Source organism: Oncorhynchus kisutch, linkage group LG6 (assembly GCF_002021735.2).
Source record: "Oncorhynchus kisutch isolate 150728-3 linkage group LG6, Okis_V2, whole genome shotgun sequence".
In the NCBI taxonomy this organism is placed as follows: domain Eukaryota; kingdom Metazoa; phylum Chordata; class Actinopteri; order Salmoniformes; family Salmonidae; genus Oncorhynchus; species Oncorhynchus kisutch.
This window is the reverse complement of record NC_034179.2, coordinates 69160097-69176771: the sequence shown is the minus strand read 5'-3', so window position 1 is coordinate 69176771 and position 16675 is coordinate 69160097. Positions and strand designations below refer to the sequence as shown.

General features: G+C 43.8%; 1 protein-coding gene across 1 annotated transcript in view; it reads left to right on the top strand.

Annotated features, from left to right (window-relative positions):
* The window catches only part of LOC109893299 (synaptic vesicle membrane protein VAT-1 homolog), a 45592-nt gene that overhangs the window by 11687 nt on the left and 17230 nt on the right, over positions 1-16675 (top strand). Inside the window, exon 3 of the mRNA XM_031827284.1 lies at positions 15746-15916. Within this exon, the coding sequence (XP_031683144.1) occupies positions 15746-15916 (171 nt within the window). The remainder of the gene's footprint in view (positions 1-15745; positions 15917-16675) is intronic.

Below are 16675 nucleotides of genomic sequence, written 5' to 3'. Positions count from 1 at the left end.
TAAAGTGCCTATAAGAACATCCAATAGTCAAAGGTTAATGAAATACAAATGGTATAGAGGGAAATAGTCCTATAATTCCTATAGTTACTAGAATAACTACAACCTAAAACTTCTTACCTGGGAATATTGAAGACTCATGTTAAAGGAACCACCAGCTTTCATATGTTCTCATGTTCTGAGCAAGGAACTTAAACATTAGCTTTCTTACATGGCACACATTGTTTTTGCATTATTTCAACCAAATTGAACATGTTTCATTATTTATTTGAGGCTAAATTGATTTTATTGATGTATTATATTAAGTTAAAATAACTGTTAATTCAGTATTGTTGTAATTGTCATTATTACAAATAAATAAAATTAATCGGCCAATTAATCGGTATCGGCTTTTTTTCGTCCTACAATAATCGTTATCGGTATAGGCGTTGAAAAATCATAATCGGTTGACCTCTAAAATATTCCATATTACAGAATAAAAGAAAACAGAGGTGAACCACCATAGAATTTATTTGCATACATTAACATGCTATCAAATCATTTGACGAATTAGTGAACATAAATCATTACTACGTAGAAATGCAGGAAATTCCATTTAAAACAGCCATAAAATCAAGCTTTTGGTGTTGTGTATTCATGCATCTCAATAAACTATGACCTAAATGCATTATTACCTCCAACTTGGCCCAATTCACATTTATAATTGCCCACCCTGACATACCAAGCTAGAGCTGCGTCGGTCTCAACCAAAAGCCAATATAGTCTAAATATCCCAAGCAGGGCTACAACAACTTCCAGAGTGGGTCAGGCTCCTTGGGCGTTTGCGGTGGCAACTCTGGTTTGGGTGTCCTGGGCAGAACGGTGTCACCGTAACCAAGTGGTCACATCATCTTGGGTTCCACTGCGCAAGAGGAGGTCCGTGGAGTTTTATGAACGTCATTGCAGACATACAGTAAATTTGGATCCTACCTCCTGGTGTAACCCCCTGTCACATTACGCTGAGCTGCCGGGATTGAGTTGTATCTACTGTATGTTCTGATTGGCCAAAGTGGTATACATACAGTTGAAGTCAGAAGTTTACATACTGTACACTTGGGTTGGAGTCATTAAAACAAGTTTTTCAACCACTCCACAAATTTCTTGTTAACAAACTATAGTTTTGGCAAGTCAGTTAGGACATCTAATTTGCACAAAGTAATTTTTCCAAAAATGGTTTACAGTCAGAATATTTCCCTTATAATTCACTGTATCACAATTCCAGTGGGTCAGAAGTTTGCATACACTAAGTTGACTGTGAAGGCTTTAGAAGCTTCTGATAGGCTAATTGACATCATTTGAGTCAATTGGATGTGAACCTGTGGATGTATTTCAAGGCCCACCTTCAAACTCAGTGCCTCTTTGCCTGACCATTGAAAAATCAAAAAAAATCTGCCAAGACCTCCACAAGTCTGGTTCATCCTTGGGAGCAATTTGCAAACGACTGAAGGTACCACATTCGTCTGTACGAACAATAGCACGCAAGTATAAAGACGTAGCCGTCATACTGCTCAGGAAGGAAACTCGTTCTGTCTCCTAGAGATGACCGTGCTTTGGTGCGAAAAGTGCAAATCAATCCCAGAACAACAGCAAAGGACCTTGTGAAGATGCTGGAGGAATCACATACAAAAGTATCTATATCCACAGTAAAACAAGTCCTATATCGACATAACCTGAAAGGCCGCTCAGCAAGGAAGAAGCCACTGCTCCAAAACCGCCATAAAAAAGCCAGACTACGGTTTGCAACTGCACATGGGGACAAAGATGGGAATTTCTGGAGAAATGTCCTCTGGTCTGATGAAACAAAAATAGAACTGTTTGGCCATAATTACCATTGTTATGTTTGGAGGAAAAAGGGGGAGACTTGCAAGTCGAAGAACACCATCCCAACCGTGAAGCATGGGGGTGGCAGCATCATGTTGTGGGGGTGCTTTGCTGCAGGAGGGACTGGTGCACTTCACAAAATAGATGGCATCATGAGGGAGGAAAATTATGGGGATATATTGAAGCAACATCTGAAGACATCAGTCAGGAAGTTAAAGCTTGATCGCAAATGAGTCTTCCAAATGGACAATGGACAACAAAACTGCTTAAGGACAACAAAGTCAAGGTATTGGAGTGGCCATCACAAAGCCCTGACCTCAATCCTATATAACATTTGTGGGCAGAACTGAAAAAGCGTGTGAGAACAAGGAGGCCTACAAACCTGACTCAGTTACACCAGCTCTGTCAGGAGGAATGGGCCAAAATTCACCCAACTTATTGTGGGAGGCTTGTGGAAGGTTACCCGTATTGTTTGACCCAAGTTGAACAATTTAAAGGCAATGCTACCAAATACTAATTGAGCGTATGTAAACTTCTGACCCACTTGGAATGTGATGAAAGAGATAAAAACTGATCCTAACTGACCTAAGACATGGAATTTTTAGTATGATTAAATCTCAGGAATTGTAAAAAAAAAAAAGAAAACTGATTTGAAATGTATTTGGCTAAGGTGTATGCAAACCTCCGACTTCAACCGTATTTACAGTATTTGGTTTGTCATTCTATCGTTTTTAGTGGAATTTTTGTGGTAATTAAATCAAATTAATTTAGAATATATTGAAATATTTTTCCAATAAAAAGTTTTCCCAGCTCTGTGTATTCTCAAATCTCTGATTCAGAAGGGTTGGGTTAAATGCAGAAGACACATTTCGGTTGAATGCGTTCAGTTGTGCAACTGACTAGGTATTCCCTTTCCCGCTCTCCGGCAGCACTTACAACCCTGTGTTTGGGACAGTATGTGGGTAGATATGGCTATGAGAAGCACATATGATTTATCCTTCTGTGTATGTTAGGAACCACTTCACTCTACTCAGTGCAGGTGTGTGTGCCACTTGACATGGAACACAATCATTACGAGATGAAGTATGAGATTCATGTACTACTGTAATATCCACAAGTGTGTTTCAGAGCTAGCAGAGGCTAATCACTCAGTTAAAAGTCACCGTGGAATTCACAGGTGTTTGCTTTCATTCCTATTATTTAGATGATGTCATTCATCAATTTGGACATTGGAGACTTGATGTAAAAGTGGAACTCAGTTCGCCTGGGGATTTGTGCACTGTACGAGTGTATGGTTTCCATAGAAGGAGGGGGCATACAACACTAAGTGTTCCCCTTGGTCTGGTAGAGTGTAGTGTAGTCCCGAATGGCACCCTAATCCATATATAGTGCACTTCCCTTTACCAGAACCTATATAGGGAATTGTATTCAGTTTCGGACCTCTGGTTTCTCATGGCTCCCACCTGTCTGTAAGGACACATGGATTACAACAAAGGATTACTGAATCCATAATAGAAACATTTGCCTAACAGCCTCATTGCCTGAAGAAGAAGAATTCTTCTTACTCTTTCTTTCTTTTTGAAATCTCTCACCCACTCAGGGTCATTAAACAATCTATAGATGTATATTTTCTTCACTGTTTGTGAAGGCAATTTAGTTGCAAATGCAGTTATTGTGTTTGTAACCGTAGAGGCAGTACGTACACTAGCTGCAGCAGCGGTGCTACTTTCATATGCATTTCTTTTGAGTACACACATTTAGAACCCTATTCCCACTATGAGAGATGAAGGAGAGTCTGAGGAGCTGAGTGGGGAACGAGATCTACTTTTCAATTCACATTACATCCTTCCCTTACCTTTTGTTGTGGTTGGCTATGTGACATTCTTGGTCCGCCGCTCAAATTGACCGTAAATATCACAGTAGCCACTTGCTAGTAAGCAAAAAGTATTCAACAATCCAAGCAATTTGTCTTCGAAAACGTATTACAATATTGAATAATGCAACCAAAACATATTACACTCTTGAATAATGCAACAATCCACAAGCATGCGCAGACAATGAAAGGGTTTATTTTGTTGTCTGTATGTAACACAAGGGATATGAACAGGGTCTCCCACGTCTTAGACCTTTAGACCAAAATTCCCTCTTTGACTGAGGGCACTCAGGGCACTGGTTTGGAAGTTTGCAGGCGGGGCTACCTCATCACGGGACCATGACCGACTCATGTCTGCTATGTTCACCCCCCTTTGACCTCCTCCCCTTTGAGAGACCGCCCCACGTTGGGCGCCATTGTAACACGAGGGATATAAACCTGGGGCCCGTATCCACAAAGCATCTCAGCAAAATATCCTAGGAATCCTGATAAAACTGGTTTTAAGCAAAAAATTGCTCCCAGCTCAGAGTGTTTTAGGATGATGTTAAGACACTGCTCACAAGCTTATCTCAGCTGGTAATCACAACAGTTTGAGGAACCGCAAAGGAAAGATCGTAATGACACTCAATGACATTGTTGCAAATGATGGGGAATAACCACTCATTGTTAAGTCTATAGCACACTTCAGACAGCCACGGTGAATGTGACTGTAAATCAAATGTTACAATGGGAAAACGGTTGATATCATTTAACCTGACACGATCACTTCTCTTCATTTTCACCTTATATTTTGGCATGCATAACCTTTTTTTTAACCAATTCTAATGGTTGTTAAAAGCTGAATTTTTACAATATTACCGTTATATCAACGCACTTGTCACTCCCATTTAACAACTCTAAATCGCATTGGCACAGTCGGCCTCAAGTCACTTGCCGATAATGTTGCAAACAATGTTGCATACAAATAACATAACATTATTTATATTATGAAATAACATAATGTAGGTAATTAAATAATCGAAATAAAAACATTTGTTTATTTATTAGCCTATTTGTTATAAGTGCTTAAGCATATGATGTGAAATAAGCCTCGTGAAATCATTGTCAACAACACAAGAGATGCTGTTGCATGAATATTTATATTATTTATGGGTTGGTTATAAAGAATTATCAAAACATTATTTGAATAACTTTTGCATATTTGAATAAACAATTGCATGTGGCACAGGAACCACTGACTCGCTACATTTTTCTATTATCAAAACAGCTGCTGGTAACTCTTAATGGATTAGGACAGCTCATGAGGTGTGCTAAATATCTGTCGACTAGGTGTGACTCTTATGACTAAAGAGGCTTAATGCATAGCTTTTATTTCTACTCATAAGAATAGGAATAAAATGTCTCTTTTCTCAGCACTTACAACCACGGGTTTCCCACAGGATCAACCAACATCTTAGACCATTAGACCAAGCCTGCAGTCCAAACATGTTCTTTTTTACCCCATCAGGCCTTGCGCTAGCTACTTTTCCTCAGGGGAATCACCGTCGAAACAGGATGCAGTTTGATTGCCATCTTAAGTGGATGTCCAATTCACTAACATTGCCCCCTAGGCCCTCGATTTAGCTTGAGTGAGCAAGTGGAGAACTTTGATCACTTGTGGGATTGATATGACCCACAGTTCAATGCAAACTGTATTCATGTGTCAAACTGTGTCAAATTTCATCAACATGGCTGCATTTTCGGCATGTGAGACAAAATGATGATGCTAGCTTGCAAAAAAATATATAGATGCCATTGATTTAAGCATTGGCAAATGGGAATGATGTTCAAATTGGCTTAGTCTCATAGTGAGGAGCCTATAAAATGTAGCTAGCTTCATAAACATATTTTGGGGAATTCAGAATGTATTGGAATAAATGACCAAACTATAAAACCAGCTAGCCAGCTATGGGTAACTGTAGCTCGCTACCTGACCGGATAGCTAGCTAGCTATGTTAGCTTGCTAGGTACATTAATAGCTTTAGGTTGGTTGTTTTAAAACTCAACTTCAAGATTTCCACCAAGGACGTTGCCTCTCCGATCATCACTCTCCCTCACTTGGGCAAGGGACATTTAAGGTACACTCGGATGTGATGATGTAAAACGTCATTCAAGGGCTGAGGGTTTACAGTAGGGCCAGAGGCTGTCTATTTTGCATTTGGACTGCAACCCAAGAGAAAATTCCCTCTTGGGCTGAGGGCAGACACTGGTTTTGAAGTTCGCAGGCGGGGCTCCTTCATCACGTGACCATGACCGACTCATGTCCGCGACATGTACACATTAAAGTGCTAACAATAGCTAACACAGCTAACTCAAGTAACATTAGCATATCAATAATGAATGTTTACCCCTCCCATACGAATATAAAAGACAGTAACGTTATCATACAGTGTCATTCATATTATAATATAGGCTACACAGCTAGCTAGGCAACATTAGCTAGCAAGCTAGCTAGCGAAACAAAATAATTTCTGCATTCTCACATAAACATGCTGTCTGTAGCTACTATATGTTGACGATTAGCTGAACCATAGCTAGATAGTGTAAGCCTTAGAGCTCCTAACTACCATATTAAAGTTACCTTAGAACAAACCAGGCTTCATTTTATCAATATAATGGAAGTCATTATATGAGGTAAAAGCAAATTGCGACTGAAAACGTTGATCATTTCCTAGGGAACAGCTTCTTGCCTGGACAGTCAAGCAACAACAACAAAAATACACTGTTGAGATATAAAGCTACGGCGACAATTTCAGAATGTAACAGGCTGCTACTACAATTTCAGGTACAAATTCAATAAAACAAGTAAATAAAATAAGGAAAATGTCTGTACACTTCAGCTGTTTCAAAAACATTGGTATGCTATTAAAATGTTTACTGTAAGAGTGTTGGCTTAACGAGACAATTCTGTTTACACTGCCCTTCTTAGAGGGGGCAACTGTCAGGCAAGTGTCAGGCAAGTGTCGTGCTCTACCTCCGGTCGAGACGTGACAAGTTCGCAAGTTTACATTGCAGCATATATGTAGCCGGGGGTATTTTTGCCAAACCTCTAGTAAGTGTGAAGACCTTCTTAGTCCACATCCACCCTTGTTTAGTCCCTAGCTAACACCTCTGGTTGGTTGGGTCATGTGGCCTCCTCCCCCTCACATGGTGGTGGAGGGTGTTGGGCAATGATGTTGCTGCAGCCTAAGAGTCTGTCAGAGCACGTCTCTGATTTTAAACTCTAGATTAGTGTCAGATATCAAACATTGTGCGTGTGTGTGTGTGTGTGTGTGTGTGTGTGTGTGTGTGTGTGTGTGTGTGTGTGTGTGTGCGCGCGTGCGTGTGTGCGTGCGTGCGTGTGTGCGTGTGCATGTGCGTGCGTGCGCACGCGCGTGTGTGTGTGCACAACCACACCATAGTAATGGTACGTGTGTGTTTTTATATTAGTGTGGTTGTGTGTCAGTGGTTGCCTGTCCTGCTCTTGCACCGGTGAGATTAAAAACACAACCAGCTATTTGAATCATATCTCTAACCTACAGTTTTACACGTATGTACAGAGCTTCAGTGTATCCGGATGCATGTCTTTAATAGTGAACACAGACCGCTTTTTAATAAGATGCAGTGACTCCGTTTGTACAGCTATAGTATATTAAAACAGTGGGTGGTACTGCATGAGGACACAAGGAGCCATTTCTCATATCCAATCTCAGGGCATGTCCAGACAGATATGATTTAATTGTCTGTCATTTTTACTGGCAGTAAATCAATATATAGATCAACAGCCAGCTTTTTATCGTGTTGACCATAGAGTCATTGTTTGTTGAGCAATCTTCTGCTTCGGCTGTCATCAGTCTCTTCATCAATGTTACTCGGTTTCTTCCCTCTTATCGGCCTGTGGTGCCGTAGAGCCATGCTGGTGAATGAGAAACTACTAAGAGCTCTGTCTATGGCTCTATGTGGCTCTATGGTGGTGCTGCCTTGTGTTTTCTACAGGCTGCTAACTTGTTGGCTCCCACTGTGAGGACCCAGGCAGAGAGGTGTCTAGCTCATTGCCTGTAGCAGCAGCAGCACCACCCCCCACCCACCTCATGACAAGGAAAGATACTGTATGTCCTCTCCAGCATAATTGCCACTGTCAATGTTTTAGCTCTCTGGAGATTATTAACATAGGCCTTCTCTGTCCTCGTACCCAAGAGAAGAGACCTCAGCTAAGGAGACCAAATTCAAAGGTAAACCTCAACCGTACCTCTGTCATAGAGTTTAGTACAGAGACTCAGAGAGAGAGAGAGAGAGAGAGAGAGAGACAGCTCTGTAGAGATCAAGAGAGATAAAGAGGTTCCCCTGGTGTGTCAGTGTCATGGCTGTGTGTGAACCCGGGAATCGTTGACTGACCCCAGCTGCCTCTCTCTCTCGTGGGCCTGTGGGCCGGCCGTTCCCGTCCCCTCTCCCCAAACAATGGCATGTTGTTCTCCTACCATCCCGCCCTCTCTGTCCGCTGGACTCGCACATCTGCATCCTCCCATCCTCCACCTCCCCTCCTCCCCCCTCCGCATGACCCCGACCGGGGAGGTTCCTCATGACCATGGCGTATCAGTGCTCGATACCTCGTCATCGGGTAGAGTGCATACATTCCCCTCTTTGTTTTCTCCAGAGGGACAGGGCAAGGGAAGGAGTGCAGTGACATTTGGATGTGTTTGGGGGGGGTGGTCCACTGTACCCGGCCAAGAGCCTTTTCCTGCGACCTCTCCCTGAACTGGACCCTGTGTTTATGGATTAGGTCTGGCCAGCAGCCCTGCATGCCACCACGCCCAATAATACACACACACACACACACCTACACACACGTGCGTGCACACACATACATACACACTTGACTGGGTCTGGCCCAGAGTGGTCTGACTAACACTACCCTCTATCAACAGAGAGAGGAGAGGAGAAGAGAAGAGAGGAGAGGAGAGGAGAGGAGAGGAGAGGAGAGGAGAGGAGAGGAGAGGAGAGGAGAGGAGAGGAGAGGAGAGGAGAGGAGAGGAGAGGAGAGGAGAGGAGAGGAGAGGAGAGGAGAGGAGAGGAGAGGAGAGGAGAGGAGAGGAGAGGAGAGGAGAGGAGAGGAGAAAAGAAAGAAAGACAGAGAGACAGAAAGAAAGAAAGAAAGAAAGAAAGAAAGAAAGAAAGAAAGAAAGAAAGAAAGAAAGAAAGAAAGAAAGAAAGAAAGAAAGAAAGAAAGAAAGAAAGAAAGAAAGAAAGAAAGAAAGAAAGAAAGAAAGAAAGAAAGAAAGAAAAAGAAAGGAGATTGAGTGAAGATGATAATGGAAGAGAAGAGATAGAGGTGACAGGGTATAGAGAAAGTACAGAGATGTTGATGTTACCTGCTCACTCTACACTCTTAGAAAAAGGGTCCCAGAAGGGTAATTCAGCTTTCCCCACAGGAGAACCCTTTTTGGGTCCAGGTAGAACCCTTTTTGGGTCCAGGTAGAACCCTCTGTTGCAAGGTTTCTACATGGAACCCAAAGGGGTTCTACCTGGAACCAAAAAGGGTTCTTCAAAGAGTTCTCCTATGTGGACAACCAAAACGTTTTAGGTTCTAGAAAGCACCTTTTTTTCTAAGAATGTAAGATATCACTCAATATGAGAGACAGACAGAATATCACTTTGTTAGTTTATCCTACAATTTCAGACAAATCACGTCTCTATTTCAGCATATCCTTTAGCAGTCTACAATGACTCCCCACTGTCTGACTACCCCGTGCTGTAGGTCTTACCCTAGTTCAGTGAATGCTAATAAGGGCTGTGTTGGAGAGGAGAGTCCTGGTTGTGTTTGTTCTCTGGGCCTAGCTGGCTGGCTGGCATCATACCCAGACGCAGATCAGCTGCACTGATAGCACAGGAAAACCAGGGCATGCAGCCTCCGCTCCGCTCCAACCTCCAACCCACCCTCCAATCAGAATACGCTCTCACTCACAACCCTTGCCTTATGACCCCATTCAGCTTAAGCCCCTCCACCCACCCACAGAAGGTCTCACACACACACACACACACACACACACACACACACACACACACACACACACACACACACACACACACACACACACACACACACAGGTGTGTCTGTCTGTACATTTGAGTTGGTATTTATTTTTCTACAATGTGTTTGTGTTAGGAAGAATGTGTTTGTTTGTGCATGGTTATCAGTGGGTTTTATGAGAACATGTCTGTTTGTGTTTGTGTGTACAATGAGTGTATGTGTGTGCTAGTGTCTCTGTGTGCGTTAGCATTGTGTGAATTCTCACTCAGGAAATCGTAGGTTCTGCCTTCTCACACAGGATGTGTTTTGAATTCACTCACCCAGTCACTAAAAATGTGCATCCTATACGTGTTACAGAGAGGAACCTACCATACGAGAAAGCATACTAAAACACTCAGCGAGTTCACAGCTACACAGAGCAAGGGGAAAACACTATGTTACGTAACACAGAGTCATCTCTCCTTATAGCAGACACAGACACACACCCAATGCCGTTCTATGCTCACACACACTCATGTAAGCCTCATGTAGGATTTGCACAATAACAGAGCAAGAAACATTGCTCAATCATGTCCGACTTGTTGATCTTGTTCACCGTCCCTTTGGTAAACGAAGGATTCTTGAGTTGATGGTTTTGTGCCATTCTTTGTCAGCCACAGGCACCACAGGCTAATGATAGGGTGTGGGAGAGGGTAAGCTTGGAGAGGGGAGACACAGAGAATGACATGGGACAGAGCGCATGGAACCCTGACGTGACATGAGTGGCCTCACATCTCTCCGTGATTAGCATTAGCACGTGTGCTAGCTAGTGTTATCATTGCTAGCACCATAGGGCCCACACCTATAACCACAACCTAGCCTTTTTAGGTTAGAATTTACAGTAAGCACGGTCTGAGGTGAGTTAGCTTCTCCGTTTGAGTTATGCTGAGACGAGCTCTCTATGTTTGCGTTGCTCTTAAGCACCGTTCACAGGAATGTGGTCAGTGTTTGGATGACTGTGAGAAAGTGCCTGTCTGCACTGACTGTACTATGGTGCAAGTGTGTACAGTAGTAGTAGGTTTGCGTATCCTCCTTCCCTTTGGGAAATCTCAACCACATTTAGTGGCCCCACCCTCACGTTGAACTCTGGGCGTGGACACACACATCATACTGGACTACATAGTAATGTGAACTCCACAGTGTTCAGGACCACATTCCTCTTCACTCTAGAAGAGCATGTTATTGAGACCTAGAGTGGATTTGGTGCCAAAATGTGTGTGTGTGTGTGTGTGTGTGTGTGTGTGTGTGTGTGTGTGTGTGTGTGTGTGTGTGTGTGTGTGTGTGTGTGTGTGTGTGTGTGTGTGTGTGTGTGTGTGTGTGTGTGTGTGTGTGTGTGTGTAAAGAGTCCACTGTGTATGCTGTTCCTCCCTACACACCCTGGTCAGTTAACGAGAGACAGAGAGGGAAAACAACGCTTTTGACGGCCCTGTAATTTTCTCAGTGAAACCTATTCAATTGAATCTCAAGCAGAACGAATGGAATTAGGCGCGGGAATTTGCTTAAGTTGCCATCTTTGCACAGACAATGGTTTAGTGTTCAGGCAACGGGTTAGTGTTCAGGGGACGACCTCGCGTCACATTGCCAGGAGAATGAAGGGAAGAAAAGAAAGGAAAGACCAGGACTGGAAAGAGAGACAGATTGCCCTGGTCCACATGCACAGCAGATAACAGAGAGATGAAAAGGGGGCACTGACGGGAGAGAGGGAGAAGGTGACAAGGAATTTGTGAGAATTTAGTGAGAAATATCAAGAGAGCAATGTGAACCAAAACAATGGGTTACCGATGGGTTCACTGGTTAATCTGAGCACATATTAGTGAAGATTAGCGGATATGAACAGATTTTTCATCCAGACTGTTCCTGTCTGCAGACTCCCTCCTACTTCAGCTTATCTCTCTCTCTGTGTGTTGGGGGGTGGGGGGGTCCTCTTGGCAGTGCTGACCTGGGTCTTGTGATGGCGGATCAGTCACAAGACGGGCAGACAGGCCCTGGATCTGTGGTTCCCAGGGGGATCCAGCCAGAAACAGGTGCCCCTTCCTCCCTTTTTAACACAGGTGGATGAGTGGGACAGAGTGACAGGCACCAACTCTAAATATCAAAACTCTGTCCTACCCAGACAGCTTAAACACTTCATATTGACATTACACATTACTAGCTTGCCATATCAAAGTAGATGTGTGAGCAGAAGTCCATGTGGCTTTCCTTTTTTGGGGGGGGCATTCTTCATGGTAAGCTATTTCTCATCTCTCCAACCTTCACACCAACGTACACACTTGTCTACTCCCTGCTGGCTCTAGGTAAGTCGTAATGTGGTGATTGGGTGGGTGTTACTGGCTGATCTGTCACATAATACCCCTGGATGGGCTTCTGATTGCCACCAAATGCCTCCTGTTTTGCCTGGAGGAAAAACAGCCAATGAAACAAAATGGCTCCTTTGCTCAGTCGTCGCCGCCAATTTGGCCTGGGTTTCCCTGGCAACACAAACTTGGTTTCACTCTGAGGACAGAACGACAGGGAGAGATAGTTCTAGCTGTTTGGAGGCAGGCTGACTCACTGACACTGCCATCCAACAGCAACACCATTGCTCTTGTTATTTCATTAAGTTCTTGATTGCGTTTCAAATCAAATTTGTATTTGTCACATACACATGGTTAGCAGATGTTAATGCGAGCGTGGCGAAATGCTTTGTGTTCCTAGGAAATTATGCCCTCTTCCCTACACAGTGCACTACTTTTGACCAAAGCCATATTAGCCCTGATCAAAACTAGTGCACTACTTAGGGAATACAGTGTCATTTGGGAAGCAGACCTTCTCTCTTTCTCCTTGCCAGGCTTGAATACAGTGAGAAATGTCTATTGAGTTCCCATTGGCTCAAGGTCTCTTCAGAGCAGAGCCAGGAGGGAATTGGTCTCGTTCTAGTTTTATTTTCTTTGTAAGTGTCAAAGTAGAGAGAGGAGGTCAGCCTGTACGACGTAGCAGCCAGCGACTGCAATAGATTCAAATATACCTTCTCCTTGGTTCCTTTTGTCTCTGTCTTCTCAAGCTCATGGTGTGTGAGTGAGTATGACCAAGACGGTGGACCACAACTCCCATCCCAACGTGTTGCTGATGATAACCACAGTCAACCACGGCAGTTTAAATATGCTTGAGACAGGCGTCTGTTTGAATGTAAAATGTCCATGTTGTGAACGCTCTGTTTGAATGTAAAATGCCCATGTTGTGAACGCTCTGTTTGAATGTAAAATGCCCATGTTGTGAACGCTCTGTTTGAATGTAAAATGCCCATGTTGTGAACGCTCTGTTTGAATGTAAAATGCCCATGTTGTGAACGCTCTGTTTGAATGTAAAATGCCCATGTTGTGAACGCTCTGTTTGAATGTAAAATGCCCATGTTGTGAACGCTCTGTTTGAATGTAAAATGCCCATGTTGTGAACGCTCTGTTTGAATGTAAAATGCCCATGTTGTGAACGCTCTGTTTGAATGTAAAATGTCCATGTTGTGAACGCTCTGTTTTGCTTTGCTCTAATGGCTCTGGCCTCAGATAAGACGCGGTCTTAACTTGGTCCGGCATGAGTGACCTTTACGGGCCATGTTCAGTCCATCCAGTCAGCCTCCCTCTGTCCACTCTGTTCTGTCCCACTACTTCACAGTAACCTACTGAGACCTGGCTTAAGACACACACAGGAACACACACACACACACACACATACAGTATGTTCAGAAACAGCGAATCATACACACACCGATACTACATCAAACAGCCATGCTGATGTAAGTTACACCTACAGAAAGCAATGCTCTCACACAGCTGCCACTTTGTCTACAAAGGTCATCACAGACAATGCGTTGTTCATCGTTTCAAAGATTGATTCCCTATATGAGAAGGTTTTCTTTCAACTGGCACAGTTACGAAACGATGTTTTCTTGTTTCCTTGACCCCGTGTCACACATTGCTCCCATAGCCAAAACAAATACCTCAAATTACCCGAGATTCTTAGTCAGGTCATCTTGCATGAAGCTAAAGTCAACCATTGTCATCTGACGTACAATGGCTACTTTCTCTAGTTGTGGATGTTTGTGTGCCTCTACGTCTAGTTGTGGATGTTTGTGTGCCTCTACGTCTAGTTGTGGATGTTTGTGTGCCTCTACGTCTAGTTGTGGATGTTTGTGTGCCTCTACGTCTAGTTGTGGATGTTTGTGTGTCTCTACGTCTAGTTGTTGATGTTTGTGTGTCTCTACGTCTAGTTGTGGGTGTTTGTGTGTCTCTACGTCTAGTTGTGGATGTTTGTGTGTCTCTACGTCTAGTTGTGGATGTTTGTGTGTCTCTACGTCTAGTTGTGGGTGTTTGTGTGCCTCTACGTCTAGTTGTGGATGTTTGTGTGTCTCTACGTCTAGTTGTGGATGTTTGTGTGTCTCTACGTCTAGTTGTGGATGTTTGTGTGCCTCTACGTCTAGTTGTGGGTGTTTGTGTGCCTCTACGTCTAGTTGTGGATGTTTGTGTGCCTCTACGTCTAGTTGTGGGTGTTTGTGTGCCTCTACGTCTAGTTGTGGGTGTTTGTGTGTCTCTACGTCTAGTTGTGGGTGTTTGTGTGCCTCTACGTCTAGTTGTGGATGTTTGTGTGCCTCTACGTCTAGTTGTGGATGTTTGTGTGCCTCTACGTCTAGTTGTGGATGTTTGTGTGCCTCTACGTCTAGTTGTGGATGTTTGTGTGGCTCTACGTCTAGTTGTGGATGTTTGTGTGCCTCTACGTCTAGTTGTGGATGTTTGTGTGCCTCTACGTCTAGTTGTGGATGTTTGTGTGCCTCTACGTCTAGTTGTGGATGTTTGTGTGCCTCTACGTCTAGTTGTGGATGTTTGTGTGCCTCTACGTCTAGTTGTGGATGTTTGTGTGCCTCTACGTCTAGTTGTGGATGTTTGTGTGTCTCTACGTCTAGTTGTGGATGTTTGTGTGTCTCTACGTCTAGTTGTGGATGTTTGTGTGCCTCTACGTCTAGTTGTGGATGTTTGTGTGTCTCTACGTCTAGTTGTGGATGTTTGTGTGCCTCTACGTCTAGTTGTGGATGTTTGTGTGTCTCTACGTCTAGTTGTGGATGTTTGTGTGTCTCTACGTCTAGTTGTGGGTGTTTGTGTGTCTCTACGTCTAGTTGTGGATGTTTGTGTGTCTCTACGTCTAGTTGTGGATGTTTGTGTGTCTCTACGTCTAGTTGTGGATGTTTGTGTGTCTCTACGTCTAGTTGTGGGTGTTCCTTTTTGCCCAGGGCGGCGGGTAGGAGGTAATGTGATGTGTGTTTAATGCTCTCCTTGCTTACCCCTGAGCCACACACACACACAGCCAGCCTCTTACTGACTGACCTGGCCTGTCACAGTAAACAAAACAAATCACATTTAATGGGATTTATGGGTGCCTCAAGACATATTTATATCAGCTGAGTTGAATTGAGTTGGAGGTGTCTCCCTGAGTGAGTATCTCTCTTGAGGTAATGATTAGTGAAGCTCGGATAGAGTTTATTCGGTATTATACTTCCTCCCCTTAGCTACCCTGTTTAGAGAAACAACGAGGTAGAAAATGAAGGGACACATACACAAGTCTGAGCTCCAGCACATCTTAACCACCCGCCTTTGTCTCCTTATCCTCTCTCTCTCTCTGCTTTACTGGCGTGAATGGGTGGTTGCCACAGTCGCAAATTGCGATGTTCACTGTAAATGAACAATATTTTGGAGCAACAATAATAATGTATCAACAAAAACAATTCTACATGGGAAATAACACACACAAAAAAGCATCAATTGAGAAATGTAATCTACTAGGGCTTATGTGTATGACATGTTGGGAGCTTTAGTCTCTGTTATGTTATAACAGGCCAGGACGTATATCCTGCAACATCTACTGTCTCTACGTTTTCTCCTAACAAACTCTCTCTCTCTCTCCAGGTGGGGTGGGCATCGCGGCCACCCAGCTGTGTCAGACAGTGAAGGACGTGACCGTGTTCGGGACGGCGTCGGCCAGTAAGCACGAGACCATCAGCCAGGGCGGAGTCACGCACTGCATTGACTACCGTACACGGGACTACGTGGAGGAAGTCCGCAAGATCAGCCCCAAAGGTGAGAGGTCAGGGGTCATCCGACCCATCCTACAGCACTGAGATGGGGCTGCGTCTCAAATGGCACACTAATGTCTATATAGTGCACACTATGGGCCCTAGTCGAAAGTAGTTCGCTACATAGGGAATAGGGCACCATTTGGGACACAAGCACGGTGTGACCCATCATTTCCACAATGTGATCCATGAGATAAGTATACTGAGATGACTAATGGGCCCTGGGTCATGCAGCCGTTGGTCCTGAGGAATACTCTGTAGTTGCAGTGTTGTGTTCGTAAAGTTGTGTTTGTCTTCCATTTGCAGATAACAAACTGCTGTTTGTTATCTGCATGATGTTTCCATTTCGCTGTGTCACGACTCTCAGCCCTGATAGCTGGGGTGCTTTTGAGACGGTCACGAGTGTAATCGACACTAGACAGAAAAGTGCTTTTCCGCTCAGACAAAGTATTTGAGAAGCCCGTGACTCAGTGTGGATCACATCCCCCAACATATCCCCAAGGCCAGGGCACTTAAGATCAGTTTTTGCCCGAAGAGACATTTAATTCATTACTCATCACCGAAACAACAGAACGTCCTCCAATTCCTCACTCTTTACTCACTTACCGCTGGTTTCATAGAAGCAGGGTGGAGGATTTTATACCAGGAGTTCATTTGGTAGTACCTCTCCCAGCAGCAGCAGTGAGACAGAGAGAAAGAGAGGGAAACAGAGAGAGGGGGATAACTGATATTTTGGACAGAAGATCATGTCAAATTAGCGGCG